Here is a 26,226-nt window from a genome sequence, read left to right on the forward strand (position 1 = left end):
GGTATGTATATGGTTTATATATGGTGTTTATATGGTGTGTCAATGGTGCATACTGTATACTGAACCACCTTCCGGAGACACCTGAAACCCCACCTCTTTAAGGAATACCTAGGATAGGATAAAGTAATCCTTCTCACCCCCCCTTAAAAGATTTAGATGCACTATTGTAAAGTGGCTGTTCCACTGGATGTCATAAGGTGAATGCACCAATTTGTAAGTCGCTCTGGATAAGAGCGTCTGCTAAATGACTTAAATGTAAAATGTAAATGTATTTGGTGTACATATGGTATGTATATGGTTTATATATGGTGTGTCAATGGTGTATACTGTATTTGGTGTACATATGGTGTATATATGGGGTGTTTATATGTGTCTATGGTGTAGACGGTAGATGGTGTCTACGTGGTGACTCACCAGAAAAAGATATCTCACTTCTGGTATTTTCCACAGGATATTAGTAAAGAGGGAGAAGAAATGACAAATGACACATGATGAAAATGAAAACAGGAGTTTGAGTACCGCTAAGGTGACATTATAAATACTATAACATTCTAACTATGGTGATATAACTATGGTAACGTCTAATTATGATCCAACAATGTGACGTTCTAACTATGGTGACATTCCTATTCTGTTCCAACTCTGTTGACCTTCCAACTACAGTGAGGTTCTAACTACAGTGAGGTTCTAACTACAGTGAGGTTCTAACTACAGTGAGGTTCTAACTATGGTGACATTATAACTATGGTGACATTATAACTATGGTGACATTATAACTATGGTGACATTATAACTATGGTGACATTATAACTATGGTGACATTATAACTATGGTGACATTATAACTATGGTGACATTATAACTATGGTGACATTATAACTATGGTGACATAATAACTATGGTGACATTATAACTATGGTGACATTATAACTATGGTGACATTATAACTATGGTGACATTATAACTATGGTGACATTATAACTATGGTGACATTATAACTATGGTGACATTCCTATTCTGTTCCAACTCTGTTGACCTTCCAACTACAGTGAGGTTCTAACTACAGTGAGGTTCTAACTACAGTGAGGTTCTAACTACAGTGACATTATAACTATGGTGACATTATAACTATGGTGACATTATAACTATGGTAACATTATAACTATGGTGACATTATAACTATGGTAACATTATAACTATGTTGACATTATAACTATGTTGACATTATAACTATGGTGACATTATAACTATGGTAACATTATAACTATGATGACATTATAACTATGGTGACATTATAACTATGGTGACATTATAACTACAGTGACATAATAACTATGTTGACATTATAACTATGGTGACATTATAACTATGGTAACATTATAACTATGATGACATTATAACTATGGTAACATTATAACTATGATGACATTATAACTATGGTGACATAACTATGGTGACATAATAACTATGGTGACATTATAACTATGGTAACATTATAACTATGATGACATTATAACTATGGTAACATTATAACTATGGTGACATTATAACTATGTTGACGTTATAACTATGTTGACATTATAACTATGGTAACATTATAACTATGTTGACATTATAACTATGTTGACATTATAACTATGTTGACATTATAACTATGGTAACATTATAACTATGTTGACATTATAACTATGGTAACATTATAACTATGGTGACATTATAACTATGGTGACATTATAACTATGGTGACATTATAACTATGGTGACATTATAACTATGGTGACATTATAACTATGGTGACATTATAACTATGGTGACATTATAACTATGGTGACATTATAACTATGGTGACATTATAACTATGGTGACATTATAACTATGGTGACATTATAACTATGGTGACATTATAACTATGGTGACATTATAACTATGTTGACATTATAACTATGGTGACATTATAACTATGGTGACATTATAACTGTGGTAACATTATAACTATGGTGACATTATAACTATGGTGACATTATAACTATGGTGACATTATAACTATGGTGACATTATAACTATGGTGACATAATAACTATGTTCCTCTTACTATGGTGACATAAGTATGGTGACATTATAACTATGGTGACATTATAACTATGGTAACATTATAACTATGTTGACATTATAACTATGGTGACATTATAACTATGGTAACATTATAACTATGGTGACATTATAACTATGGTGACATTATAACTATGATGACATTATAACTATGTTGACATTATAACTATGGTGACATTATAACTATGGTAACATTATAACTATGTTGACATTATAACTATGTTGACATTATAACTATGTTGACCTTATAACTACAGTGACATTATAACTATGGTGACATAACTATGGTGACATTATAACTATGGTGACATTATAACTATGTTGACATTATAACTATGGTGACATAATAACTATGGTGACATAATAACTATGTTCCTCTTACTATGGTGACATTATAACTATGGTGACATTATAACTATGGTGACATTATAACTATGGTGACATAATAACGATGTTCCTCTTACTATGGTGACATTATAACTATGGTGACATTATAACTATGGTGACATTATAACTATGGTGACATTATAACTATGGTGACATTATAACTATGGTGACATTATAACTATGGTGACATAACTATGGTGACATAATAACTATGGTGACATTATAACTATGGTGACATAATAACTATGGTGACATTATAACTATGGTGACATTATAACTATGGTGACATTATAACTATGGTGACATTATAACTATGGTGACATTATAACTATGGTGACATAACTATGGTGACATTATAACTATGGTGACATTATAACTATGGTGACATTATAACTATGGTGACATAACTATGGTGACATTATAACTATGGTGACATTATAACTATGGTGACATTATAACTATGGTGACATTATAACTATGGTGACATTATAACTATGGTGACATTATAACTATGGTGACATTATAACTATGGTAACATTATAACTATGATGACATTATAACTATGGTGACATTATAACTATGGTAACATTATAACTATGGTGACATTATAACTATGGTGACATTATAACTATGGTGACATAATAACTATGGTGACATAATAACTATGTTCTTCTTACTATGGTGACATTATAACTATGGTAACATTATAACTATGGTGACATTATAACTATGTTGACATTATAACTATGGTGACATTATAACTATGGTGACATTATAACTATGGTGACATTATAACTATGTTGACATTATAACTATGGTGACATTATAACTATGGTGACATTATAACTATGGTGACATTATAACTATGGTAACATTATAACTATGGTGACATTATAACTATGGTGGTGTTCTAACTGTGAAGTTGGGTTGTGGTTAGATTTTGTGTTACCTTTGGAGCAGGGCTGATAGCCAGAGTGTTCTCTGCCAGCTTCTCCACTAAGGGGTTAACAGGTTCTGTTTCTGGGGGGTGGGTGGCCCTCCAGTAGGCCTCTAGGTAGTCTGCTATGTGCTCACAGGCATCACTCAGCTGGTTCTCATCCAAGATTACGTCATACATCTCCTGCAGGCCAGACAGGTTGTTAGTGTCATTCAGACTGAATCCATGTCACTGCTGCTTTACCCTTGGATACCAGTTACTTCAAATAACACTGTCTGATAATCAAATCAAGCATATCTCTGATTAGGAACCTGATTTAGACAGGATGGAAAGAAAGAACGTAATCTCAGATAACAAGGACAGATTCAGCATGGAGAGGCATCGACCAGGGTTATACAGACAGATACAGGGGGATACAGACAGATCGGAGGAGAAGGGTGGTACAGACTGATACAGGGTGATTGAGAATTATACAGGGTGATACAGACTGATACTGACTGCTAGTATGATACAGGGTGATACAGACTGGTACAGGGTGATACAGACTGATACTGATACAGACGGATACAGACTGGTACAAGGTGATACAGACTGATATTGACTGCTAGTATGATACAGGGTGATACAGACTGGTACAGGGTGATACAGACTGATACTGATACAGATGGATACAGACTGGTACAAGGTGATACAGACTGATATTGACTGCTAGTATGATACAGGGTGATACAGACTGATACAGGGTGATACAGACTGCTAGTATTATACAGGGTGATACAGACGGATACAGGGTGATAAAGACTGATACAGATGGATACAGGGTGATACAAACTGATACAGGGTGATGCAGACTGATACATACTTATACAGACTGATAGAGACTGATCGACTGACATAGACTTATGCAGACTGATACAGGGTGATAGAGACTGATACAGGGGGATACAGGGTGATGCAGACTGATACATACTTATACAGACTGATAGAGACTGATCGACTGACATAGACTTATGCAGACTGATACAGGGTGATAGAGACTGATACAGGGGGATACAGGGTGATGCAGACTGATACATACTTATACAGACTGATAGAGACTGATCGACTGACATAGACTTATGCAGACTGATACAGGGTGATAGAGACTGATACAGGGGGATACAGGGTGATGCAGACTGATACATACTTATACAGACTGATAGAGACTGATCGACTGACATAGACTGATACAGGGTGACAGAGACTGATACAGGGGGATAAAGGGTGATGCAAACTTATACAGACTGATAGACCGATACAGGGTGATACAGTCTTACACAGACTGATAGACCGATACAGGGTGATACAGACTGATAGAGGGTGATACAGATTTATACAGGATGATACACACTGATACAGATTGATACAGGGTGCTACAGGCTGATGTGAACTGGGACAGATTGATGTAGGGGGATACAGACTGATACAGAGTGATACAGAGTGATATAGACTGATACAGTATAACTGATTCTAGAACTGAAAGATTCCAAAAAGCGCCCAACTCTTTCAGGTTACCAATGTTGGGCCGTGGGTTTCAAGGGCTACTGGCATTACACACCTGTAACTGTAACTCTGTTGCAATCACTTTTATAGATAACTTTGACACCTTCTGGAAACAGAAGATGCTCGACAGGAATGATGGAGTCCATCCAAATCATCTTGGCTCCTGGACTCAGTTAATCCTTACAATTGTGTCGCAGAGTTGTCATAATGCTGCAGATAATGTACATTATCACAGGGGTGTTGGCAGACACAATGTAAGTAACTAAATGTATGTCCCTCTAACTGCCCTGAATGCCTATGTTTATCCTGCAGCTACTGTATGCAGTAACCATGGGCCTGTGAACCAGTTATACTCATTACACTGAGGCGGTGTGCCCTGGTAGGATGTCAGCTCGAACACAATAAACATGACCATGTCTTCTTCTGCTAAGAAATTAAATACAAGCAAGCATCCTAGAAAAGTGCTAACAATAGCCCACATTAACTTATGTAGCCTAAGAAACAAGGTTCATCAAATCAATAACATGCTAGTAACAGATGACGTTCATATTCTGTCGAACTCAGAAACTCACCTAGATAATACCTCTCCGTGGCCGACATGAGCAAGACTTTCAAGTGTGTTAACCCTTGCAAGGATGCCGGCCCAGACAACATCCCTAGCCGCATCCTCAGAGCATGTGCCAAGGGTGCGTGCTCAACCCCTTCCTGCACTCCCTGCTCACCCATGACTGCATGGCCAAGCACGCATCCAACTCAATCATCAAGTTCGCAGATGACAACAGTAGTAAGCTTGAATACCAACAACGATGTGATAGCCTACAGGGAGGAGGTGAGGGCTCTGGGAGTGTGGTATCAGGAAAATAACAGTGGGGAGAACAAGTATTTGATACACTGCCGATTTTGCCGATTTTCCAACTTACAAAGCATGTAGAGGTCTGCAATTTTTATCATAGGTACACTTCAACTATGAGAGACGCAATCTAAAACAAAAATCCAGAAAATCACATTGTATGATTTTTAAGTAATTAATTTGCATTTTATTACATGACATAAGTATTTGATACATCAGAAAATCAGAACTTAATATTTGGTACAGAAACCTTTGTTTGCAATTACAGAGATCATACGTTTCCTGTAGTTCTTGACCAGGTTTTTACACACTGCAGCAGGGATTTTGGCCCACTCCTCCATACAGCGCTCCAGGTCCTTCAGGTTTCGGGGCTGTCGCTGGGCAATACGGACTTTCAGCTCCCTCCAAAGATTTTCTATTGGGTTCAGGTCTGGAGACCTGCTAGGCCACTCCAGGACCTTGAGATGCTTCTTACGGAGCCACTCCTTAGTTGCCCTGGCTGTGTGTTTCAGGTCGTTGTCATGCTGGAAGACCCAGCCACGACCCATCTTCAATGCTCTTACTGAGGGAAGGAGGTTGCTGGCCAAGATCTCACGATACATGGCCCCATCCAGCCTCCCCCAATACGGTGCAGTCGTCCTGTCCCCTTTGCAGAAAAGCATCCACACCTCCATGCTTCACGGTTGGGATGGTGTACTTGGGGTTCTACTCATCCTTCTTCTTCCTCCAAACACGGCGAGTGGAGTTTAGACCAAAAAGCTCTATTTTTGTCTCATCAGACCACATGACTTTCTCCCATTCCTCCTCTGGATCATCCAGATGGTCATTGGCAAACTTCAGATGGGCCTGGACATGCGCTGGCTTGAGCATGGGGCCTTGCGTACGCTGCAGAATTTTAATCCATGACGGCGTAGTGTGTTACTTATGGTTTTCTTTGAGACTGTGGTCCCAGCTCTCTTCAGGTCATTGACCAGGTCCTGCCGTGTAGTTCTGGGCTGATCCCTCACGTTCCTCATGATCATTGATGCCCCACGATGTGAGATCTTGCATGGAGCCCCAGACTGAGGATGATTGACCGTCATCTTGAACTTCTTCCATTTTCTAATAATTGCGCCAACAGTTGTTACCTTCTCACCAAGCTGCTTGCCTATTGTCCTGTTGCCCATCCCAGCCTTGTGCAGGTCTACAATTCTATCCCTGATGGTCTTACACAACCCTCTGGTCTTGGCCATTGTGGAGAGGTTGGAGTCTGTTTGATTGAGTGTGTGGACAGGTGTCTTTTACACAGGTAACGAGTTCAAACAGGTGCAGTTAATACAGGTAATGAGTGGAGAACAGGGAGGCTTCTTAAAGAAAAACGAACATGTCTGTGAGAGCCAGAATTCTTACTGGTTGGTAGGTGATGAAATACTTATGTCATGCAATAAAATGCTAATGAATTACTTAAAAATCATACAATGTGATTTTCTGGATTTTTGTTTTAGATTCCGTCTCTCACAGTTGAAGTGTACCTATGATAAAATTACAGGCCTCTACATGCTTTGTAAGTAGGAAAACCTGCAAAATCAGCAGTGTATCAAATACTTGTTCTCCACACTGTATGTACATGTATGTAGAGTTGTCCTGAGAAGGTTGTCCTGGCACCACATGACCAGGTCTATGACCTCCTCCCTATAATCTGTCTCGTCGTTGTCGGTGATCAGGCCTTGTCATCAGCAAACTTAATGATGGTGTTGGAGTTGTGCCTGACCATGCAGTCATAAGTGAACAAGGAGTACAGGAGGGGACTGAGCACGCACCATTGAGGGGCTCCTGTGAGGAGGATCAGTGTGGCGGATGTGTTGTTACCTACCCTCCCCACCTGGGGGCGGCCCGTCAGGAAGTCCAGGATCCAGTAGCAGATGGAGGTGTTTAGTCCCAGGGTCCTTAGCTTAGTGATGAGCTTTGAGGGCACTATTGTAGTCAATAGTACAGTATTGCTGTAGTCAATGAACAGTATTCTCACATAGGTGTTCCTTTTGTCCAGGTGGGAAAGGGCAGTGTGGAGTGCAATAGAGATTACATCATCTGTGGATCTGTAGGGGTGGTATGCAAATTAAGGTGGGTCTAGGGTTTCTGGGATAATGGTGTTGATGTGAGGCATGACCAGCCTTTCAAAGTACTTCATGGCTACAGATGTGAGTGCTACGGGTCGGTAGTCATGGGGTGGTCATTTGAACGCGGACCCATAACGGACGCAGGCAATGAGGTAGTGAATGCTGAGATCCTGGTTGAAAACAGCAGAGGTATTTAGATTCCCCAGTAGCTTGTGTAGGATTCCCCAGTAGCTTGTGTAGGATTCCCCGGTAGCTTGTGTAGGATTCCCCAGTAGCTTGTGTAGGATTCCACAGTAGCTTGTGTAGGATTCCCCAGTAGCGTGTGTAGGATTCCCCAGTAGCTTGTGTTGGATTCCCCAGTAGCTTGTGTAGGATTCCCCAGTAGGTTGTGTAGGATTCCCCAGTAGCTTGTGTAGGATTCCCCAATAGGTTGTGTAGGATTCCCCAGTAGCTTGTGTTGGATTCCCCAGTAGCTTGTGTTGGATTGCTACCTTTTTGCTAAGAGTAGCCACTTTGACCCTATCTGGGCGGTCCACATTGTCCTGGAATAAAGCAACGATGTGTATGGCATTGTGTGGGCGAGCGGTTTGCTGATGTCAACTTTGTGAACAGAGTGTCCCATGGTGGTGGTGGGGTTATGGTATAGGCAGGTATAAGCTATGGACAATGAACACAATTGCATTTTTATCGATGCCAATTTGAATGTACAAAGATGCCGTGATGAGATCCTGAGGCCCATTGTCATGCCATTCATCATCAGCCGCCATCACCTCTTCAGCATGATAATGCACGGTGCCATGTCGCAAGGATCTGGACACAGTTCCTGGAAGCTGAAAATGTCCCAGTTCTTCCATGGCCTGCATACAGCCTGATAAACTCTATGAAAACAAGATGTGTCGTGCTGCATGAGGCAGATAGTGGTCACACCAGAGACTGACTGGTTTTCTGATCCACGCACCTACCTTTTTTTTTGAGGTACAGTATCTGTGACCAACAAATGCCTATTTGCATTCCCAGTCATGTGAAATCCATAGATTAGGGCCTAATGAATTTATTGCAATTTACAGATTTCATTATATGAACTGTAACTCAGTAAAATGTTAGAAATTGTTGCATGTTGCATTTATATTTTTGTTCAGTATATATAAAGAGTAAAAAGGAATTGTAATTGGTCCTAAATACTGACCACCATTTGTGTAACATCCAGGACATTACACTTGACACCCTTCGAAATCACACAATGTATCCTATCTGACAGATCATTCTCAAACCACTTGGAAGAAGCCTGATCCAGGTCTATTTCAATCAACCTTTGAATGACAAAGTAACGGTCAAGAGTGTGTTATAATTTCCAGACTGCATTGCTTGCTGTTTGGGGTTTTAGGCTGGGTTTCTGTATAAGCACTTTGTTACATTTTGACGACTGCTGCACATAAAAAAATGGAATGAGAAGTTTAAAAAGTTCTTAGCTGAGAGTTGGCCAGAGTTCTTAGCTGAGTTTGCCATGATACATACAGGATCAAAAAGCAAAATTGCAGATATCATCTGTTATCCAGGTAAAATCAACATACACTCAGGCTGGTTATCAGACTGTCATGGTCATATAGAAAAATCACAAAAAGGACACTGGGCTGGTTAGGGTGAGGGTAAGGTTTGGGTTAGGGTTAAGGTGACTCTCACTGTGGGGCATTGGGCCAGTCGGGTTGGGTTAGGTATGGGATAGGGTTGTTGTTATTACGGTTAGGTTAGGGTTATGGTTATTATGGTTAGGGTTAAGGTTAAGGTTACTCTCAACATGGGACACTGGGACAGTTAGGGGAGGGTTAGGGTTAGGGTTATTATGGTAGGGTTATGGTTGTTATGATTAGGTTAGTCTCACCGTTGGGCACTGGGCTAAGGTTAGGGTTATTATGGTAGGGTTATGGTTGATATGATTAGGTTACTCTCACCGTTGGGCACTGGGCCAGTTAGGGGAGGGTAAGGTTTGGTTTAGGGTTATTATGGTAGGGTTATGGTTACTCTCACCGTTGGGCACTGGGCCAGCTTGTCTGCAGCCACCATCTGGACGTTGAGATGCTTGGTCTGAGACTTACCCCTGGTCTTGATCAGCCTTGATAACACCTGGATGACAGAAGAAAAGAGGTACAGAGGAAGAGCAGAAGAGACGTGAAAAGAACATATACAACCTAACTTTAATGTTTATAAACTCAATTAACCCAGCGGTATAGAACCTTTACTAACCCAGCCGTACAAAACCTTTACTAACCCAGCCGTATAGAACCTTTACTAATCCAGCTGTATAGAACCTTTACTAACCCAGCCGTACAAAACCTTTACTAACCCAGCCGTACAAAACCTTTACTAACCCAGCCGTATAGAAACTTTACTAATCCAGCTGTATAGAACCTTTACTAATCCAGCTGTATAGAACCTTTACTAACCCAGCTGTATAGAACCTTTACTAACCCAGCTGTATAGAACCTTTACTAATCCAGCTGTATAGAACCTTTACTAACCCAGCTGTATAGAACCTTTACTAACCCAGCCGTACAGAACCTTTACTAATCCAGCTGTATAGAACCTTTACTAACCCAGCCGTACAAAACCTTTACTAACCCAGCTGTATAGAACCTTTACTAACCCAGCCGTACAGAACCTTTACTAATCCAGCTGTATAGAACCTTTACTAACCCAGCCGTACAAAACCTTTACTAACCCAGCCGTATAGAACCTTTACTAATCCAGCTGTATAGAACCTTTACTAATCCAGCTGTATAGAACCTTTACTAACCCAGCCGTATAGAACCTTTACTAACCCAGCCGTACAAAACCTTTACTAACCCAGCCGTATAGAACCTTTACTAATCCAGCTGTATAGAACCTTTACTAACCCAGCCGTACAGAACCTTTACTAACCCAGCCGTATAGAACCTTTACTAATCCAGCTGTATAGAACCTTTACTAATCCAGCCGTATAGAACCTTTACTAACCCAGCCGTACAAAACCTTTACTAACCCAGCTGTATAGAACCTTTACTAACCCAGCTGTATAGAACCTTTACTAATCCAGCTGTATAGAACCTTTACTAACCCAGCTGTATAGAACCTTTACTAACCCAGCCGTACAGAACCTTTACTAATCCAGCTGTATAGAACCTTTACTAACCCAGCCGTACAAAACCTTTACTAACCCAGCTGTATAGAACCTTTACTAACCCAGCCGTACAGAACCTTTACTAATCCAGCTGTATAGAACCTTTACTAACCCAGCCGTACAAAACCTTTACTAACCCAGCCGTATAGAACCTTTACTAATCCAGCTGTATAGAACCTTTACTAATCCAGCTGTATAGAACCTTTACTAACCCAGCCGTATAGAACATTTACTAACCCAGCCGTACAAAACCTTTACTAACCCAGCCGTATAGAACCTTTACTAATCCAGCTGTATAGAACCTTTACTAACCCAGCCGTACAAAACCTTTACTAACCCAGCCGTATAGAACCTTTACTAATCCAGCTGTATAGAACCTTTACTAACCCAGCCGTACAGAACCTTTACTAACCCAGCCGTATAGAACCTTTACTAATCCAGCTGTATAGAACCTTTACTAATCCAGCTGTATAGAACCTTTACTAACCCAGCCGTACAGAACCTTTACTAACCCAGCCGTATAGAACCTTTACTAACCCAGCGGTAGTAGAACCTTTACTAACCCAGCGGTAGTAGAACCTTTACTAACCCAGCCGTACAGAACCTTTACTAACCCAGCCGTATAGAACCTTTACTAATCCAGCTGTATAGAACCTTTACTAATCCAGCGGTATAGAACCTTTACTAATCCAGCGGTATAGAACCTTTACTAACCCAGCTGTATAGAACCTTTACTAACCCAGCTGTATAGAACCTTTACTAATCCAGCTGTATAGAACCTTTACTAATTCAGCGGTATAGAACCTTTACTAACCCAGCTGTATAGAACCTTTACTAATCCAGCTGTATAGAACCTTTACTAATCCAGCGGTATAGAACCTTTACTAACCCAGCTGTATAGAACCTTTACTAACCCAGCCGTACAAAACCTTTACTAACCCAGCCGTATAGAACCTTTACTAATCCAGCTGTATAGAAACTTTACTAATCCAGCTGTATAGAACCTTTAATAACCCAGCCGTACAAAACCTTTACTAACCCAGCTGTATAGAACCTTTACTAATCCAGCTGTATAGAACCTTACTAACCCAGCCGTACAGAACCTTTACTAACCCAGCCGTATAGAACCTTTACTAACCCAGCTGTATAGAACCTTTACTAACCCAGCCGTACAAAACCTTTACTAACCCAGCCGTATAGAACCTTTACTAATCCAGCTGTATAGAACCTTTACTAACCCAGCCGTACAAAACCTTTACTAACCCAGCCGTATAGAACCTTTACTAATCCAGCTGTATAGAACCTTTACTAACCCAGCCGTACAAAACCTTTACTAACCCAGCCGTATAGAACCTTTACTAATCCAGCTGTATAGAACCTTTACTAACCCAGCCGTACAAAACCTTTACTAACCCAGCCGTATAGAACCTTTACTAATCCAGCTGTATAGAACCTTTACTAACCCAGCCGTACAGAACCTTTACTAACCCAGCCGTACAGAACCTTTACTAACCCAGCCGTACAGAACCTTTACTAACCCAGCCGTATAGAACCTTTACTAATCCAGCTGTATAGAACCTTTACTAACCCAGCCGTACAGAACCTTTACTAACCCAGCCGTGTAGAACCTTTACTAACCCAGCCGTACAAAACCTTTACTAACCCAGCCGTATAGAACCTTTACTAATCCAGCTGTATAGAACCTTTACTAACCCATTCGTACAGAACCTTTACTAACCCAGCCGTATAGAACCTTTACTAACCCAGCGGTAGTAGAACCTTTACTAACCCAGCGGTAGTAGAACCTTTACTAACCCAGCCGTACAGAACCTTTACTAACCCAGCCGTATAGAACCTTCTACTAACCCAGCTGTATAGTACATTTACTAACCCAGCTGCGAGGAACATTTACTAACTTAGCTATAAAGAACCTTTACTAACCCAGCTGTATAGAACCTTTACTAACCCAGCTGTGTGGAACCTTTACTAACCCAGCTGTATAGTACCTTTACAAACCCAGCTGTATAGTACATTTACTAACCCAGCTGTATAGTACACTTACTAACCCAGCTGCGAGGAACATTTACTAACTTAGCTATAAAGAACTTTTACTAACCCAGCTGTATAAAACCTTCACTAACCCAGCTTTGAGGAACCGTACCTTGGTGTAGGAGACCTTAATGTAGACCAGGATGGAAGCCAGATATGTTTTAGACAGCTGGATGGGGTGGTTCACTGTGTCTGCATCCAGCTAACCCAGCTGTATAGAACCTTTACTAACCCAGCTGTGTGGAACCTTTACTAACCCAGCTGTGTGGAACCTTCACTAACCCAGCTTTGAGGAACCTTACCTTGGGGGAGGAGACCTTGATGTAGACCAGGATGGGGGCCAGATACGTTTTAGACAGCTGGATGGGGTGGTTTACTGTGTCTGCATCCAGCTAACCCAGCTGTATAGAACCTTTACTAACCCAGCTGTGTGGAACCTTTACTAACCCAGCTTTGGGGAACCTTACCTTGGGGGAGGAGACCTTGATGTAGACCAGGATGGGGGCCAGAGATGTTTTAGACAGCTGGATGGGGTGGTTCACTGTGTCTGCATCCAGAACCACCAGTTGTAGGCTCCGGGCTAGCTCAAAGATCCGCTCCACCTCCCCCTGGATTTGGGCTGCAGAGACATGGAGCATGGTGGTCACTAAAACCTCCATCAATTAACCCTCCAATCAAACCCTAACCTTTCTAAACAAGCCCTGACGTATCCAAATGTTACAGGATAAATGATCACATCTACTGTGTCCTTTTATACAGCACAGTCTAGAGCAGAGGTGCCATAGAGTTACAAGGAATGTGTGAAAGGAAAAACAAGTAAAACTGTATTCGGTTATCCAATAATGAATTAATATAAAGCCTGTTTCTAGTTACAATCACAGGGGAAATGCATATTTAACGTTTATTTAACTTGGCAAGTAACTTAAGAACAAATTCTTATTTACAATGGCGCACCTACCCCGGCCAAACCCGGACGACGCTGGGCCAATTGTGCACTGCCCTATGGGACTCCTAAACACGGCCCGGATGTGATATAGCCTGGAATCAAACCAGGGACTGTAGTGATGCCTCTTGCACTGAGATGCAGTGCCTTAGACCACTGCGCCACTCGGGAACCCAAAGCAGTTTCTATGGCTGCATTTAAAAAGGGGCTTTCCAGAGCTAACATGTTTATTTCTTAACTCCTAAAATTGCAAGAGTTGCATCATTTAAAAAACGAAACTACAAACTGAGTTTCTAGCATGGTTATGGCAATAATGCAACAGAGCTCTTAAAGTTGCACGGGCTTCTAAAAAGGGCACTGGCTTCTTAAAAGGGCACTGGCTACTTAAAAGGGCACTGGCTTCTAAAAAGGGCACTGGCTTCTAAAAAGGGCACTGGCTTCTAAAAAGGGCACTGGCTTCTAAAAAGGGCACTGGCTTCTAAAAAGGGCACTGGCTTCTTAAAGTGGCTCTGGCTTCTTAAAAGGGCGCTGGCTTCTTAAAAGGGTGCTTTCTTCAAAAAGGGCGCTGGCTTCTTAAAAGGGTGCTTTCTTCTAAAAAGGGCGCTGGCTTCTTAAAAGGGTGCTGGCTTCTTAAAAGGGCACTGGCTTCTTAAAAGGGCTCTGGCTTCTTAAAAGGGCACTGGCTTCTTAAAGTGGCACTGGCTTCTTAAAGTGCACTGGCTTCTTAAAAGGGCACTGGCTTCTTAAAAGGGTGCTGGCTTCTAAAAAGGGCACTGGCTTCTTAAAGTGGCACTGGCTTCTTAAAAGGGCGCTGGATTCTAAAAAGGGTGCTGGCTTCTTAAAAGGGCACTGGCTTCTTAAAAGGGCTCTGGCTTCTTAAAAGGGCACTGGCTTCTTAAAGTGGCACTGGCTTCTTAAAAGTGCGCTGGCTTCTTAAAGTGGCACTGGCTTCTTAAAAGTGCGCTGGCTTCTTAAAAGGGCGCTTTCTTCAAAAAGGGCACTGGCTTCTTAAAAGGGTGCTGGCTTCTTAAAAGGGCACTGGCTTCTTAAAAGGGCTCTGGCTTCTTAAAAGGGCACTGGCTTCTTAAAGTGGCACTGGCTTCTTAAAGTGCACTGGCTTCTTAAAAGGGCACTGGCTTCTTAAAAGGGTGCTGGCTTCTAAAAAGGGCACTGGCTTCTTAAAAGGGCTCTGGCTTCTTAAAAGGGTGCTGGCTTCTAAAAAGGGCACTGGCTTCTTAAAGTGGCTCTGGCTTCTTAAAGTGGCACTGGCTTCTTAAAAGGGCGCTGGCTTCTTAAAGTGGCTCTGGCTTCTTATAGTGGCACTGGCTTCTGAAAAGGGCACTGGCTTCTTAAAGTGGCTCTGGCTTCTTAAAAGGGTGCTGGCTTCTAAAAAGGGCACTGGCTTCTTAAAGTGGCTCTGGCTTCTTAAAGTGGCACTGGCTTCTTAAAAGGGCGCTGGCTTCTTAAAGTGGCTCTGGCTTCTTATAGTGGCACTGGCTTCTGAAAAGGGCACTGGCTTCTTAAAGTGGCTCTGGCTTCTTCAAGTGGCACTGGCTTCTTAAAAGGGCGCTGGCTTCTTAAAGTGGCTCTGGCTTCTTATAGTGGCACTGGCTTCTTAAAAGGGCGCTGGCTTCTTAAAGTGGCTCTGGCTTCTTATAGTGGCACTGGCTTCTTAAAAGGGCGCTGGCTTCTTAAAGTGTCTCTGGCTTCTTAAAGTGTCTCTGGCTTCTTATAGTGGCACTGGCTTCTTTAAAGGGCACTGGCTTCTTTAAAGGGCACTGGCTTCTTAAAGTGTCTCTGGCTTCTTAAAAGGGCACTGGCTTCTTAAAAGGGCACTGGCTTCTTAAAGTGTCTCTGGCTTCTTAAAAGGGCACTGGCTTCTTTAAAGGGCACTGGCTTCTTTAAAGGGCACTGGCTTTTTAAAAGGGCACTGCCTTCTTTAAAGGGCACTGGCTTCTTAAAGTGTCTCTGGCTTCTTAAAAGGGCACTGGCTTCTTTAAAGGGCACTGACTTCTTAAAAGGGCACTGCCTTCTTAAAAGGGCACTGGCTTCTTTAAAGGGCACTGGCTTCTTTAAAGGGCACTGGCTTCTTTAAAGGGCACTGGCTTCTTTAAAGGGCACTGGCTTCTTTAAAGGGCACTGGCTTCTTTAAAGGGCACTGGCTTCTTTAAAGGGCACTGGCTTCTTTAAAGGGGACTGGCTTCTTTAAAGGGGACTGGCTTCTTTAAAGGGCTGTATAGAAACCAGTGGAAGGGTTTCTATACAGAACAATCTACACGTAGCCCAGTGGTAGGGTTTCTATACAGAACAGTCTACACGTAGACCAGTGGTAGGGTTTCTATACAGAACAATCTACACGTAGACCAGTGGGAGGGTTTCTATACAGAACAGTCTACACGTAGCCCAGTGGTAGGGTTTCTATACAGAACAGTCTACACGTAGACCAGTGGTAGGGTTTCTATACAGAACAATCTACACGTAGACCAGTGGGAGGGTTTCTCAACAATTGCTCTTTGAACAGCAGTGAGGAAGAGGGTCAGACTCAAATGAGCTAACACTGTTTTAGTCATACACCTGCTTACACTATGGTTAATGTACTATATTATATTAGTAGTATTGTACATACCAGCAGTATCTGGAACCAGACAGCAAAGAGAGGGACAGGGTGTAAAGAAACAAGTTAATTACTTTCCCACTACTGTACAGTTAGGTTAGTCAATATACTGTAGACCCTGTCCTGATAGGGTGTGTGACATAACATACTACTTTACTGATAAAAGGAAACCGCAAGATCACAGTTCACTTGAAAAACCAACAAACACTAAGTTTCGAAAACTCACTCAGGAAACGAACGAACATAGTAAATAATTCAAGCTTCTGCAAAGGGCAACAGAAAACGCATCTTTTAACAGGGAAATCATAATGAGTAAATTGAACACACTGAGTGTCATTAATGTCTCTAGGACGGTCTCTAGTGACAGGTGGAACCGGGTATGATACATTACCTCATTATCAACCCTGTTCTGACGTGGTATGATACATTACCTGATTATCAACCCTGTTCTGACGTGGTATGATACATTACCTCAAAATAAACCTGGTCTGATTGAGTATGGACATTACCCCGATATAAACCTGGTCTGATTGGGTATGGACATTACCCCAATATAAACCTGGTCTGTTAGGGTATGGACATTACCCCGATATAAACCTGGTCTGATTGGGTATGGACATTACCCCGATATAAACCAGTTTGATTGGGTATGGGCATTACCCCGATATAAACCAGTTTGATTGGGTATGGACATTACCCCAATATAAACCTGGTCTGATTGGGTATGGACATTACCCCGATATAAACCTGGTCTGATTGGGTATGGACATTACCCCGATATAAACCTGTTCTGATTGAGTATGGACATTACCCCGATATAAACCTGGTTTGATTGGGTATGGACATTACCCCGATATAAACCAGTTCTGATTGGGTATGGACATTACCCCGATATAAACCTGGTTTGATTGGGTATGGGCATTACCCCAATATAAACCTGGTTTGATTGGGTATGGGCATTACCCCGATATAAACCTGGTCTGATTGGGTATGGACATTACCCCGATATAAACCTGCTCTGATTGGGTATGGGCATTACCCCAATATAAACCTGGTCTGATTGGGTATGGACATTACCCCGATCTAACCTGTTCTGATTGGGTATGGGCATTACCCCGATATAAACCTGGTCTGATTGGGTATGGACATTACCCCGATATAAACCAGTCTGATTGGGTATGGGCATTACCCCGATATAAACCTGTTCTGATTGGGTATGGACATTACCCCGATATAAACCTGGTCTGATTGGGTATGGGCATTACCCCGATATAAACCTGGTCTGATTGGGTATGGGCATTACCCCGATATAAACCTGGTTTGATTGGGTATGGGCATTACCCCTATATAAACCTGGTTTGATTGGGTATGGACATTACCCCGATATAAACCTGGTCTGTTAGGGTATGGACATTACCCCAATATAAACCTGGTCTGATTGGGTATGGACATTACCCCGATATAAACCTGGTCTGATTGGGTATGGACATTACCCCGATATAAACCTGGTTTGATTGGGTATGGGCATTACCCCGATATAAACCTGGTTTGATTGGGTATGGGCATTACCCCGATATGAACCTGGTCTGTTAGGGTATGGACATTACCCCGATATAAACCTGATTTGATTGGGTATGGACATTACCCCAATATAAACCTGTTCTTATTGGGTATGGGCATTACCCCGATATAAACCTGGTCTGATTGGGTATGGGCATTACCCCGATATAAACCTGGTTTGATTGGGTATGGGCATTACCCCGATATGAACCTGGTCTGTTAGGGTATGGACATTACCCCGATATAAACCTGATTTGATTGGGTATGGACATTACCCCAATATAAACCTGCTCTGATTGGGTATGGACATTACCCCAATATAAACCTGGTCTGATTGGGTATGGGCATTACCCCAATATAAACCTGCTCTGATTGGGTATGGACATTACCCCGATATAAACCTGCTCTGATTGGGTATGGACATTACCCCGATATAAACCAGTTTGATTGGGTATGGGCATTACCCCGATATAAACCTGGTCTGATTGGGTATGGGCATTACCCCGATATAAACCTGGTCTGATTGGGTATGGACATTACCCCGATATAAACCAGTTTGATTGGGTATGGGCATTACCCCGATATAAACCTGGTCTGATTGGGTATGGGCATTACCCCGATATAAACCTGCTCTGATTGGGTATGGGCATTACCCCGATATAAACCTGCTCTGATTGGGTAGGGGCATTACCCCAATATAAACCTGGTTTGATTGGGTATGGGCATTACCCCGATATAAACCTGGTCTGATTGGGTATTGGCATTACCCCGATATAAACCTGGTCTGATTGGGTATGGGCATTACCCCAATATAAACCTGCTCTGATTGGGTATGGACATTACCCCGATATAAACCTGGTTTGATTGGGTATGGGCATTACCCCAATATAAACCTGGTCTGATTGGGTATGGGCATTACCCCGATATAAACCTGGTTTGATTGGGTATGGGCATTACCCCGATATAAACCTGGTCTGATTGGGTATGGACATTACCCCGATATAAACCTGGTCTGATTGGGTATGGGCATTACCCCGATATAAACCTGGTTTGATTGAGTATGGACATTACCCCGATATAAACCTGGTCTGTTAGGGTATGGACATTACCCGATATAAACCTGTTCTGATTGGGTATGGGCATTACCCCAATATAAACCAGTTCTGATTGGGTATGGGCATTACCCCGATATAAACCTGGTTTGATTGGGTAGGGGCATTACCCCGATATAAACCTGTTCTGATTGGGTATGGGCATTACCCCGATATAAACCTGGTCTGATTGGGTATGGGCATTACCCCAATATAAACCTGCTCTGATTGGGTATGGGCATTACCCCGATATAAACCTGGTCTGATTGGGTATGGGCATTACCCCACCTGCTCTGATTGGGTATGTGCATTACCCCGATATAAACCTGTTCTGATTGGGTATGGACATTACCCCGATATAAACCTGGTCTGATTGGGTATGGGCATTACCCCGATATAAACCTGGTCTGATTGGGTAGGGGCATTACCCCGATATAAACCTGGTTTGATTGGGTAGGTACATTACCCCAATATAAACCTGTTCTGATTGGGTATGGGCATTACCCCAATATAAACCTGCTCTGATTGGGTATGGGCATTACCCCGATATAAACCTGTTCTGTTAGGGTATGGGCATTACCCCGATATAAACCTGTTCTGTTAGGTATGGGCTGATTGGTCTGATTGGGTAGGGGCATTACCCCAATATAAACCTGTTCTGATTGGGTATGGGCATTACCCCAATATAAACCTGCTCTGATTGGGTATGGGCATTACCCCGATATAAACCTGCTCTGATTGGGTATGGGCATTACCCCAATATAAACCTGCTCTGATTGGGTATGGGCATTACCCCGATATAAACCTGTTCTGTTAGGGTTTGGACATTACCCCAATATAAACCTGGTTTGATTGGGTATGGACATTACCCCGATATAAACCTGGTCTGATTGGGTAGGGGCATTACCCCGATATAAACCTGTTCTGATTGGGTAGGGGCATTACCCCGATATAAACCTGGTCTGATTGGGTAGGGGCATTACCCCAATATAAACCTGCTCTGATTGGGTATGGGCATTACCCCGATATAAACCTGTTCTGTTAGGGTATGGACATTACCCCAATATAAACCTGGTTTGATTGGGTATGGGCATTACCCCGATATAAACCTGGTCTGATTGGGTAGGGGCATTACCCCAATATAAACCTGTTCTGATTGGGTATGGGCATTACCCCAATATAAACCTGCTCTGATTGGGTATGGGCATTACCCCAATATAAACCTGCTCTGATTGGGTATGGGCATTACCCCGATATAAACCTGCTCTGATTGGGTATGGGCATTACCCCAATATAAACCTGCTCTGATTGGGTATGGGCATTACCCCGATATAAACCTGTTCTGTTAGGGTTTGGACATTACCCCAATATAAACCTGGTTTGATTGGGTATGGACATTACCCCGATATAAACCTGGTCTGATTGGGTAGGGGCATTACCCCGATATAAACCTGTTCTGATTGGGTAGGGGCATTACCCGATATAAACCTGGTCTGATTGGGTAGGGGCATTACCCCAATATAAACCTGCTCTGATTGGGTATGGGCATTACCCCGATATAAACCTGTTCTGTTAGGGTATGGACATTACCCCAATATAAACCTGGTTTGATTGGGTATGGGCATTACCCCGATATAAACCTGGTCTGATTGGGTAGGGGCATTACCCCAATATAAACCTGTTCTGATTGGGTATGGGCATTACCCCAATATAAACCTGCTCTGATTGGGTATGGGCATTACCCCAATATAAACCTGCTCTGATTGGGTATGGACATTACCCCGATATAAACCAGTTTGATTGGGTATGGGCATTACCCCGATATAAACCTGGTCTGATTGGGTATGGGCTTTACCCCGATATAAACCTGCTCTGATTGGGTATGGGCATTACCCCGATATAAACCTGCTCTGATTGGGTAGGGGCATTACCCCAATATAAACCTGGTTTGATTGGGTATGGGCATTACCCCGATATAAACCTGGTCTGATTGGGTATTGGCATTACCCCGATATAAACCTGGTCTGATTGGGTATGGGCATTACCCCAATATAAACCTGCTCTGATTGGGTATGGACATTACCCCGATATAAACCTGGTTTGATTGGGTATGGGCATTACCCCGATATAAACCTGGTTTGATTGGGTATGGGCATTACCCCGATATAAACCTGGTTTGATTGGGTATGGGCATTACCCTGATATAAACCTGGTCTGATTGGGTATGGACATTACCCCGATATAAACCTGGTCTGATTGGGTATGGGCATTACCCCGATATAAACCTGGTTTGATTGAGTATGGACATTACCCCGATATAAACCTGGTCTGTTAGGGTATGGACATTACCCGATATAAACCTGTTCTGATTGGGTATGGACATTACCCCGATATAAACCTGGTTTGATTGGGTATGGGCATTACCCCGATATAAACCTGGTTTGATTGGGTAGGGGCATTACCCCGATATAAACCTGTTCTGATTGGGTATGGGCATTACCCCGATATAAACCTGGTCTGATTGGGTATGGGCATTACCCCAATATAAACCTGCTCTGATTGGGTATGGGCATTACCCCGATATAAACCTGGTCTGATTGGGTATGGGCATTACCCCACCTGCTCTGATTGGGTATGGGCATTACCCCGATATAAACCTGTTCTGATTGGGTATGGACATTACCCCGATATAAACCTGGTCTGATTGGGTATGGGCATTACCCCGATATAAACCTGGTCTGATTGGGTAGGGGCATTACCCCGATATAAACCTGGTTTGATTGGGTAGGTACATTACCCCAATATAAACCTGTTCTGATTGGGTATGGGCATTACCCCAATATAAACCTGCTCTGATTGGGTATGGGCATTACCCCGATATAAACCTGTTCTGTTAGGGTATGGGCATTACCCCGATATAAACCTGGTCTGATTGGGTAGGGGCATTACCCCAATATAAACCTGTTCTGATTGGGTATGGGCATTACCCCAATATAAACCTGCTCTGATTGGGTATGGGCATTACCCCGATATAAACCTGCTCTGATTGGGTATGGGCATTACCCCAATATAAACCTGCTCTGATTGGGTATGGGCATTACCCCGATATAAACCTGTTCTGTTAGGGTTTGGACATTACCCCAATATAAACCTGGTTTGATTGGGTATGGACATTACCCCGATATAAACCTGGTCTGATTGGGTAGGGGCATTACCCCGATATAAACCTGTTCTGATTGGGTAGGGGCATTACCCCGATATAAACCTGGTCTGATTGGGTAGGGGCATTACCCCAATATAAACCTGCTCTGATTGGGTATGGGCATTACCCCGATATAAACCTGTTCTGTTAGGGTATGGACATTACCCCAATATAAACCTGGTTTGATTGGGTATGGGCATTACCCCGATATAAACCTGGTCTGATTGGGTAGGGGCATTACCCCAATATAAACCTGTTCTGATTGGGTATGGGCATTACCCCAATATAAACCTGCTCTGATTGGGTATGGGCATTACCCCAATATAAACCTGCTCTGATTGGGTATGGGCATTACCCCGATATAAACCTGTTCTGATTGGGTATGGGCATTACCCCAATATAAACCTGCTCTGATTGGGTATGGGCATTACCCCAATATAAACCTGCACTGATTGGGTATGGGCATTACCCCGATATAAACCTGTTCTGATTGGGTATGGGCATTACCCCAATATAAACCTGGTCTGTTAGGGTATGGGCATTACCCCAATATAAACCTGGTCTGTTAGGGTATGGACATTACCCCGATATAAACCTGGTTTGATTGGGTATGGGCATTACCCCGATATAAACCTGTTCTGTTAGGGTATGGACATTACCCCGATATAAACCTGGTCTGTTAGGGTATGGACATTACCCCGATATAAACCTGGTCTGATTGGGTATGGGCATTACCCCGATATAAACCTGGTCTGTTAGGGTATGGACATTACCCCGATATAAACCTGGTCTGATTGGGTATGGGCATTACCCCAATATAAACCTGCTCTGATTGGGTATGGGCATTACCCCGATATAAACCTGGTCTGATTGGGTATGGACATTACCCCAATATAAACCTGGTCTGATTGGGTATGGACATTACCCCGATATAAACCTGGTCTGATTGGGTATGGGCATTACCCCAATATAAACCTGGTCTGATTGGGTATGGGCATTACCCTGATATAAACCTGTTCTGATTGAGTATGGACATTACCCCGATATAAACCTGTTCTGATTGGGTATGGGCATTACCCCAATATAAACCTGATTGGATTGAGTATGGGCATTACCCGATATGAACCTGGTTTGATTTGGTATTGACATTACCCCGATATAAACCTGTTCTGATTGGGTATGGGCATTACCCCGATATAAACCTGCTCTGATTGGGTATGGGCATTACCCCGATATAAACCTGTTCTGATTGGGTATGGACATTACCCCGATATAAACCAGTTCTGATTGGGTATGGGCATTACCCCGATATAAACCTGGTCTGATTGGGTAGGGGCATTACCCCAATATAAACCTGTTCTGATTGGGTATGGGCATTACCCCGATATAAACCAGTTTGATTGGGTATGGGCATTACCCCGATATAAACCTGGTCTGATTGGGTAGGGGCATTACCCCAATATAGACCTGTTCTGATTGGGTATGGGCATTACCCCAATATAAACCTGCTCTGATTGGGTATGGACATTACCCCGATATAAACCTGGTTTGATTGGGTATGGACATTACCCCGATATAAACCTGGTCTGATTGGGTATGGACATTACCCCGATATAAACCTGGTCTGATTGGGTATGGACATTACCCCGATATAAACCTGGTCTGATTGGGTATGGGCATTACCCGATATAAACCTGGTCTGATTGGGTATGGGCATTACCCGATATAAACCTGTTCTGATTGGGTATGGGCATTACCCCGATATAAACCTGGTTTGATTGGGTATGGACATTACCCCGATATAAACCTGGTCTGTTAGGGTATGGACATTACCCCGATATAAACCTGGTTTGATTGGGTATGGACATTACCCCAATATAAACCTGGTCTGATTGGGTATGGACATTACCCCGATATAAACCTGGTCTGATTGGGTATGGGCATTACCCCAATATAAACCTGGTCTGATTGGGTATGGGCATTACCCTGATATAAACCTGTTCTGATTGAGTATGGACATTACCCCGATATAAACCTGTTCTGATTGGGTATGGGCATTACCCCGATATAAACCCGGTCTGATTGGGTATGGGCATTACCCCGATATAAACCTGTTCTGTTAGGGTATGGACATTACCCCGATATAAACCTGGTTTGATTGAGTATGGACATTACCCCGATATAAACCTGTTCTGATTGAGTATGGACATTACCCCGATATAAACCTGTTCTGATTGGGTATGGGCATTACCCCGATATAAACCCGGTCTGATTGGGTATGGGCATTACCCCGATATAAACCTGTTCTGTTAGGGTATGGACATTACCCCGATATAAACCTGGTTTGATTGAGTATGGACATTACCCCGATATAAACCTGGTTTGATTGAGTATGGACATTACCCCGATATAAACCAGTTTGATTGGGTATGGACATTACCCCGATATAAACCTGGTTTGATTGAGTATGGACATTACCCCGATATAAACCTGGTTTGATTGGGTATGGACATTCCCCCGATATAAACCTGGTTTGATTGAGTATGGACATTACCCCGATATAAACCTGTTCTGTTAGGGTATGGACATTACCCCGATATAAACCAGTTTGATTGAGTATGGACATTACCCCGATATAAACCTGTTCTGTTAGGGTATGGACATTACCCCGATATAAACCTGGTTTGATTGAGTATGGACATTACCCCGATATAAACCTGGTTTGATTGAGTATGGACATTACCCCGATATAAACCAGTTTGATTGGGTATGGACATTACCCCGATATAAACCAGTTTGATTGAGTATGGACATTACCCCGATATAAACCTGGTTTGATTGAGTATGGACATTACCCCGATATAAACCAGTTTGATTGGGTATGGGCATTACCCCGATATAAACCTGTTCTGTTAGGGTATGGACATTACCCCGATATAAACCTGGTCTGTTAGGGTATGGACATTACCCCGATATAAACCTGGTCTGTTAGGGTATGGACATTACCCCGATATAAACCTGGTCTGTTAGGGTATGGACATTACCCCGATATAAACCTGGTCTGTTAGGGTATGGACATTACCCCGATATAAACCTGGTCTGATTGAGTATGGACATTACCCCGATATAAACCAGTTTGATTGGGTATGGACATTACCCCGATATAAACCTGGTTTGATTGGGTAGGGGCATTACCCCGATATAAACCTGTTCTGTTAGGGTATGGACATTATCCCGATATAAACCTGGTTTGATTGAGTATGGACATTACCCCGATATAAACCAGTTTGATTGGGTATGGACATTACCCCGATATAAACCTGGTTTGATTGGGTATGGACATTACCCCGATATAAACCAGTTTGATTGGGTATGGGCATTACCCTGATATAAACCTGGTTTGATTGGGTATGGACATTACCCCGATATAAACCTGGTTTGATTGAGTATGGACATTACCCCGACATTAACCTGTTCTGATTGGGTATTGGCATTACCCCGATATAAACCTGTTCTGATTGGGTGTAAAATGTATTTTATAAACCTGACCGATCACTGTATGGTTTCTTGATGTGATCATCCTGTCTGGGTTGGCGCCTCCCCCTTGGGTTGTGCCGTGGCGGTGATCTTTGTGGGCTATACTCAGCCTTGTCTCAGGGTGGTAAGTTGGTGGTTGAAGATATCCCTCTAGTG

The 26,226-nt window shown here is 42.5% G+C and overlaps 1 protein-coding gene across 1 annotated transcript in view; it reads right to left on the bottom strand.

Moving 5' to 3' along the window:
• Window positions 1-410: 410 nt before the first annotated feature.
• Window positions 411-26,226, bottom strand: part of cacnb2b (calcium channel, voltage-dependent, beta 2b) — an 81,145-nt gene continuing 55,329 nt past the window's right edge. The window contains exons 10-13 of the mRNA XM_052462694.1: window positions 13,591-13,742; window positions 9,946-10,041; window positions 3,445-3,615; window positions 411-434 (exon numbers count right to left, since the gene is read on the bottom strand). Of these exons, the coding sequence (XP_052318654.1) occupies window positions 429-434; window positions 3,445-3,615; window positions 9,946-10,041; window positions 13,591-13,742 (425 nt within the window). The 3' untranslated portion in view covers window positions 411-428. The remainder of the gene's footprint in view (window positions 435-3,444; window positions 3,616-9,945; window positions 10,042-13,590; window positions 13,743-26,226) is intronic.

Source organism: Oncorhynchus keta, chromosome 15, assembly GCF_023373465.1.
Source record: "Oncorhynchus keta strain PuntledgeMale-10-30-2019 chromosome 15, Oket_V2, whole genome shotgun sequence".
NCBI classification, from domain to species: Eukaryota; Metazoa; Chordata; class Actinopteri; order Salmoniformes; family Salmonidae; genus Oncorhynchus; species Oncorhynchus keta.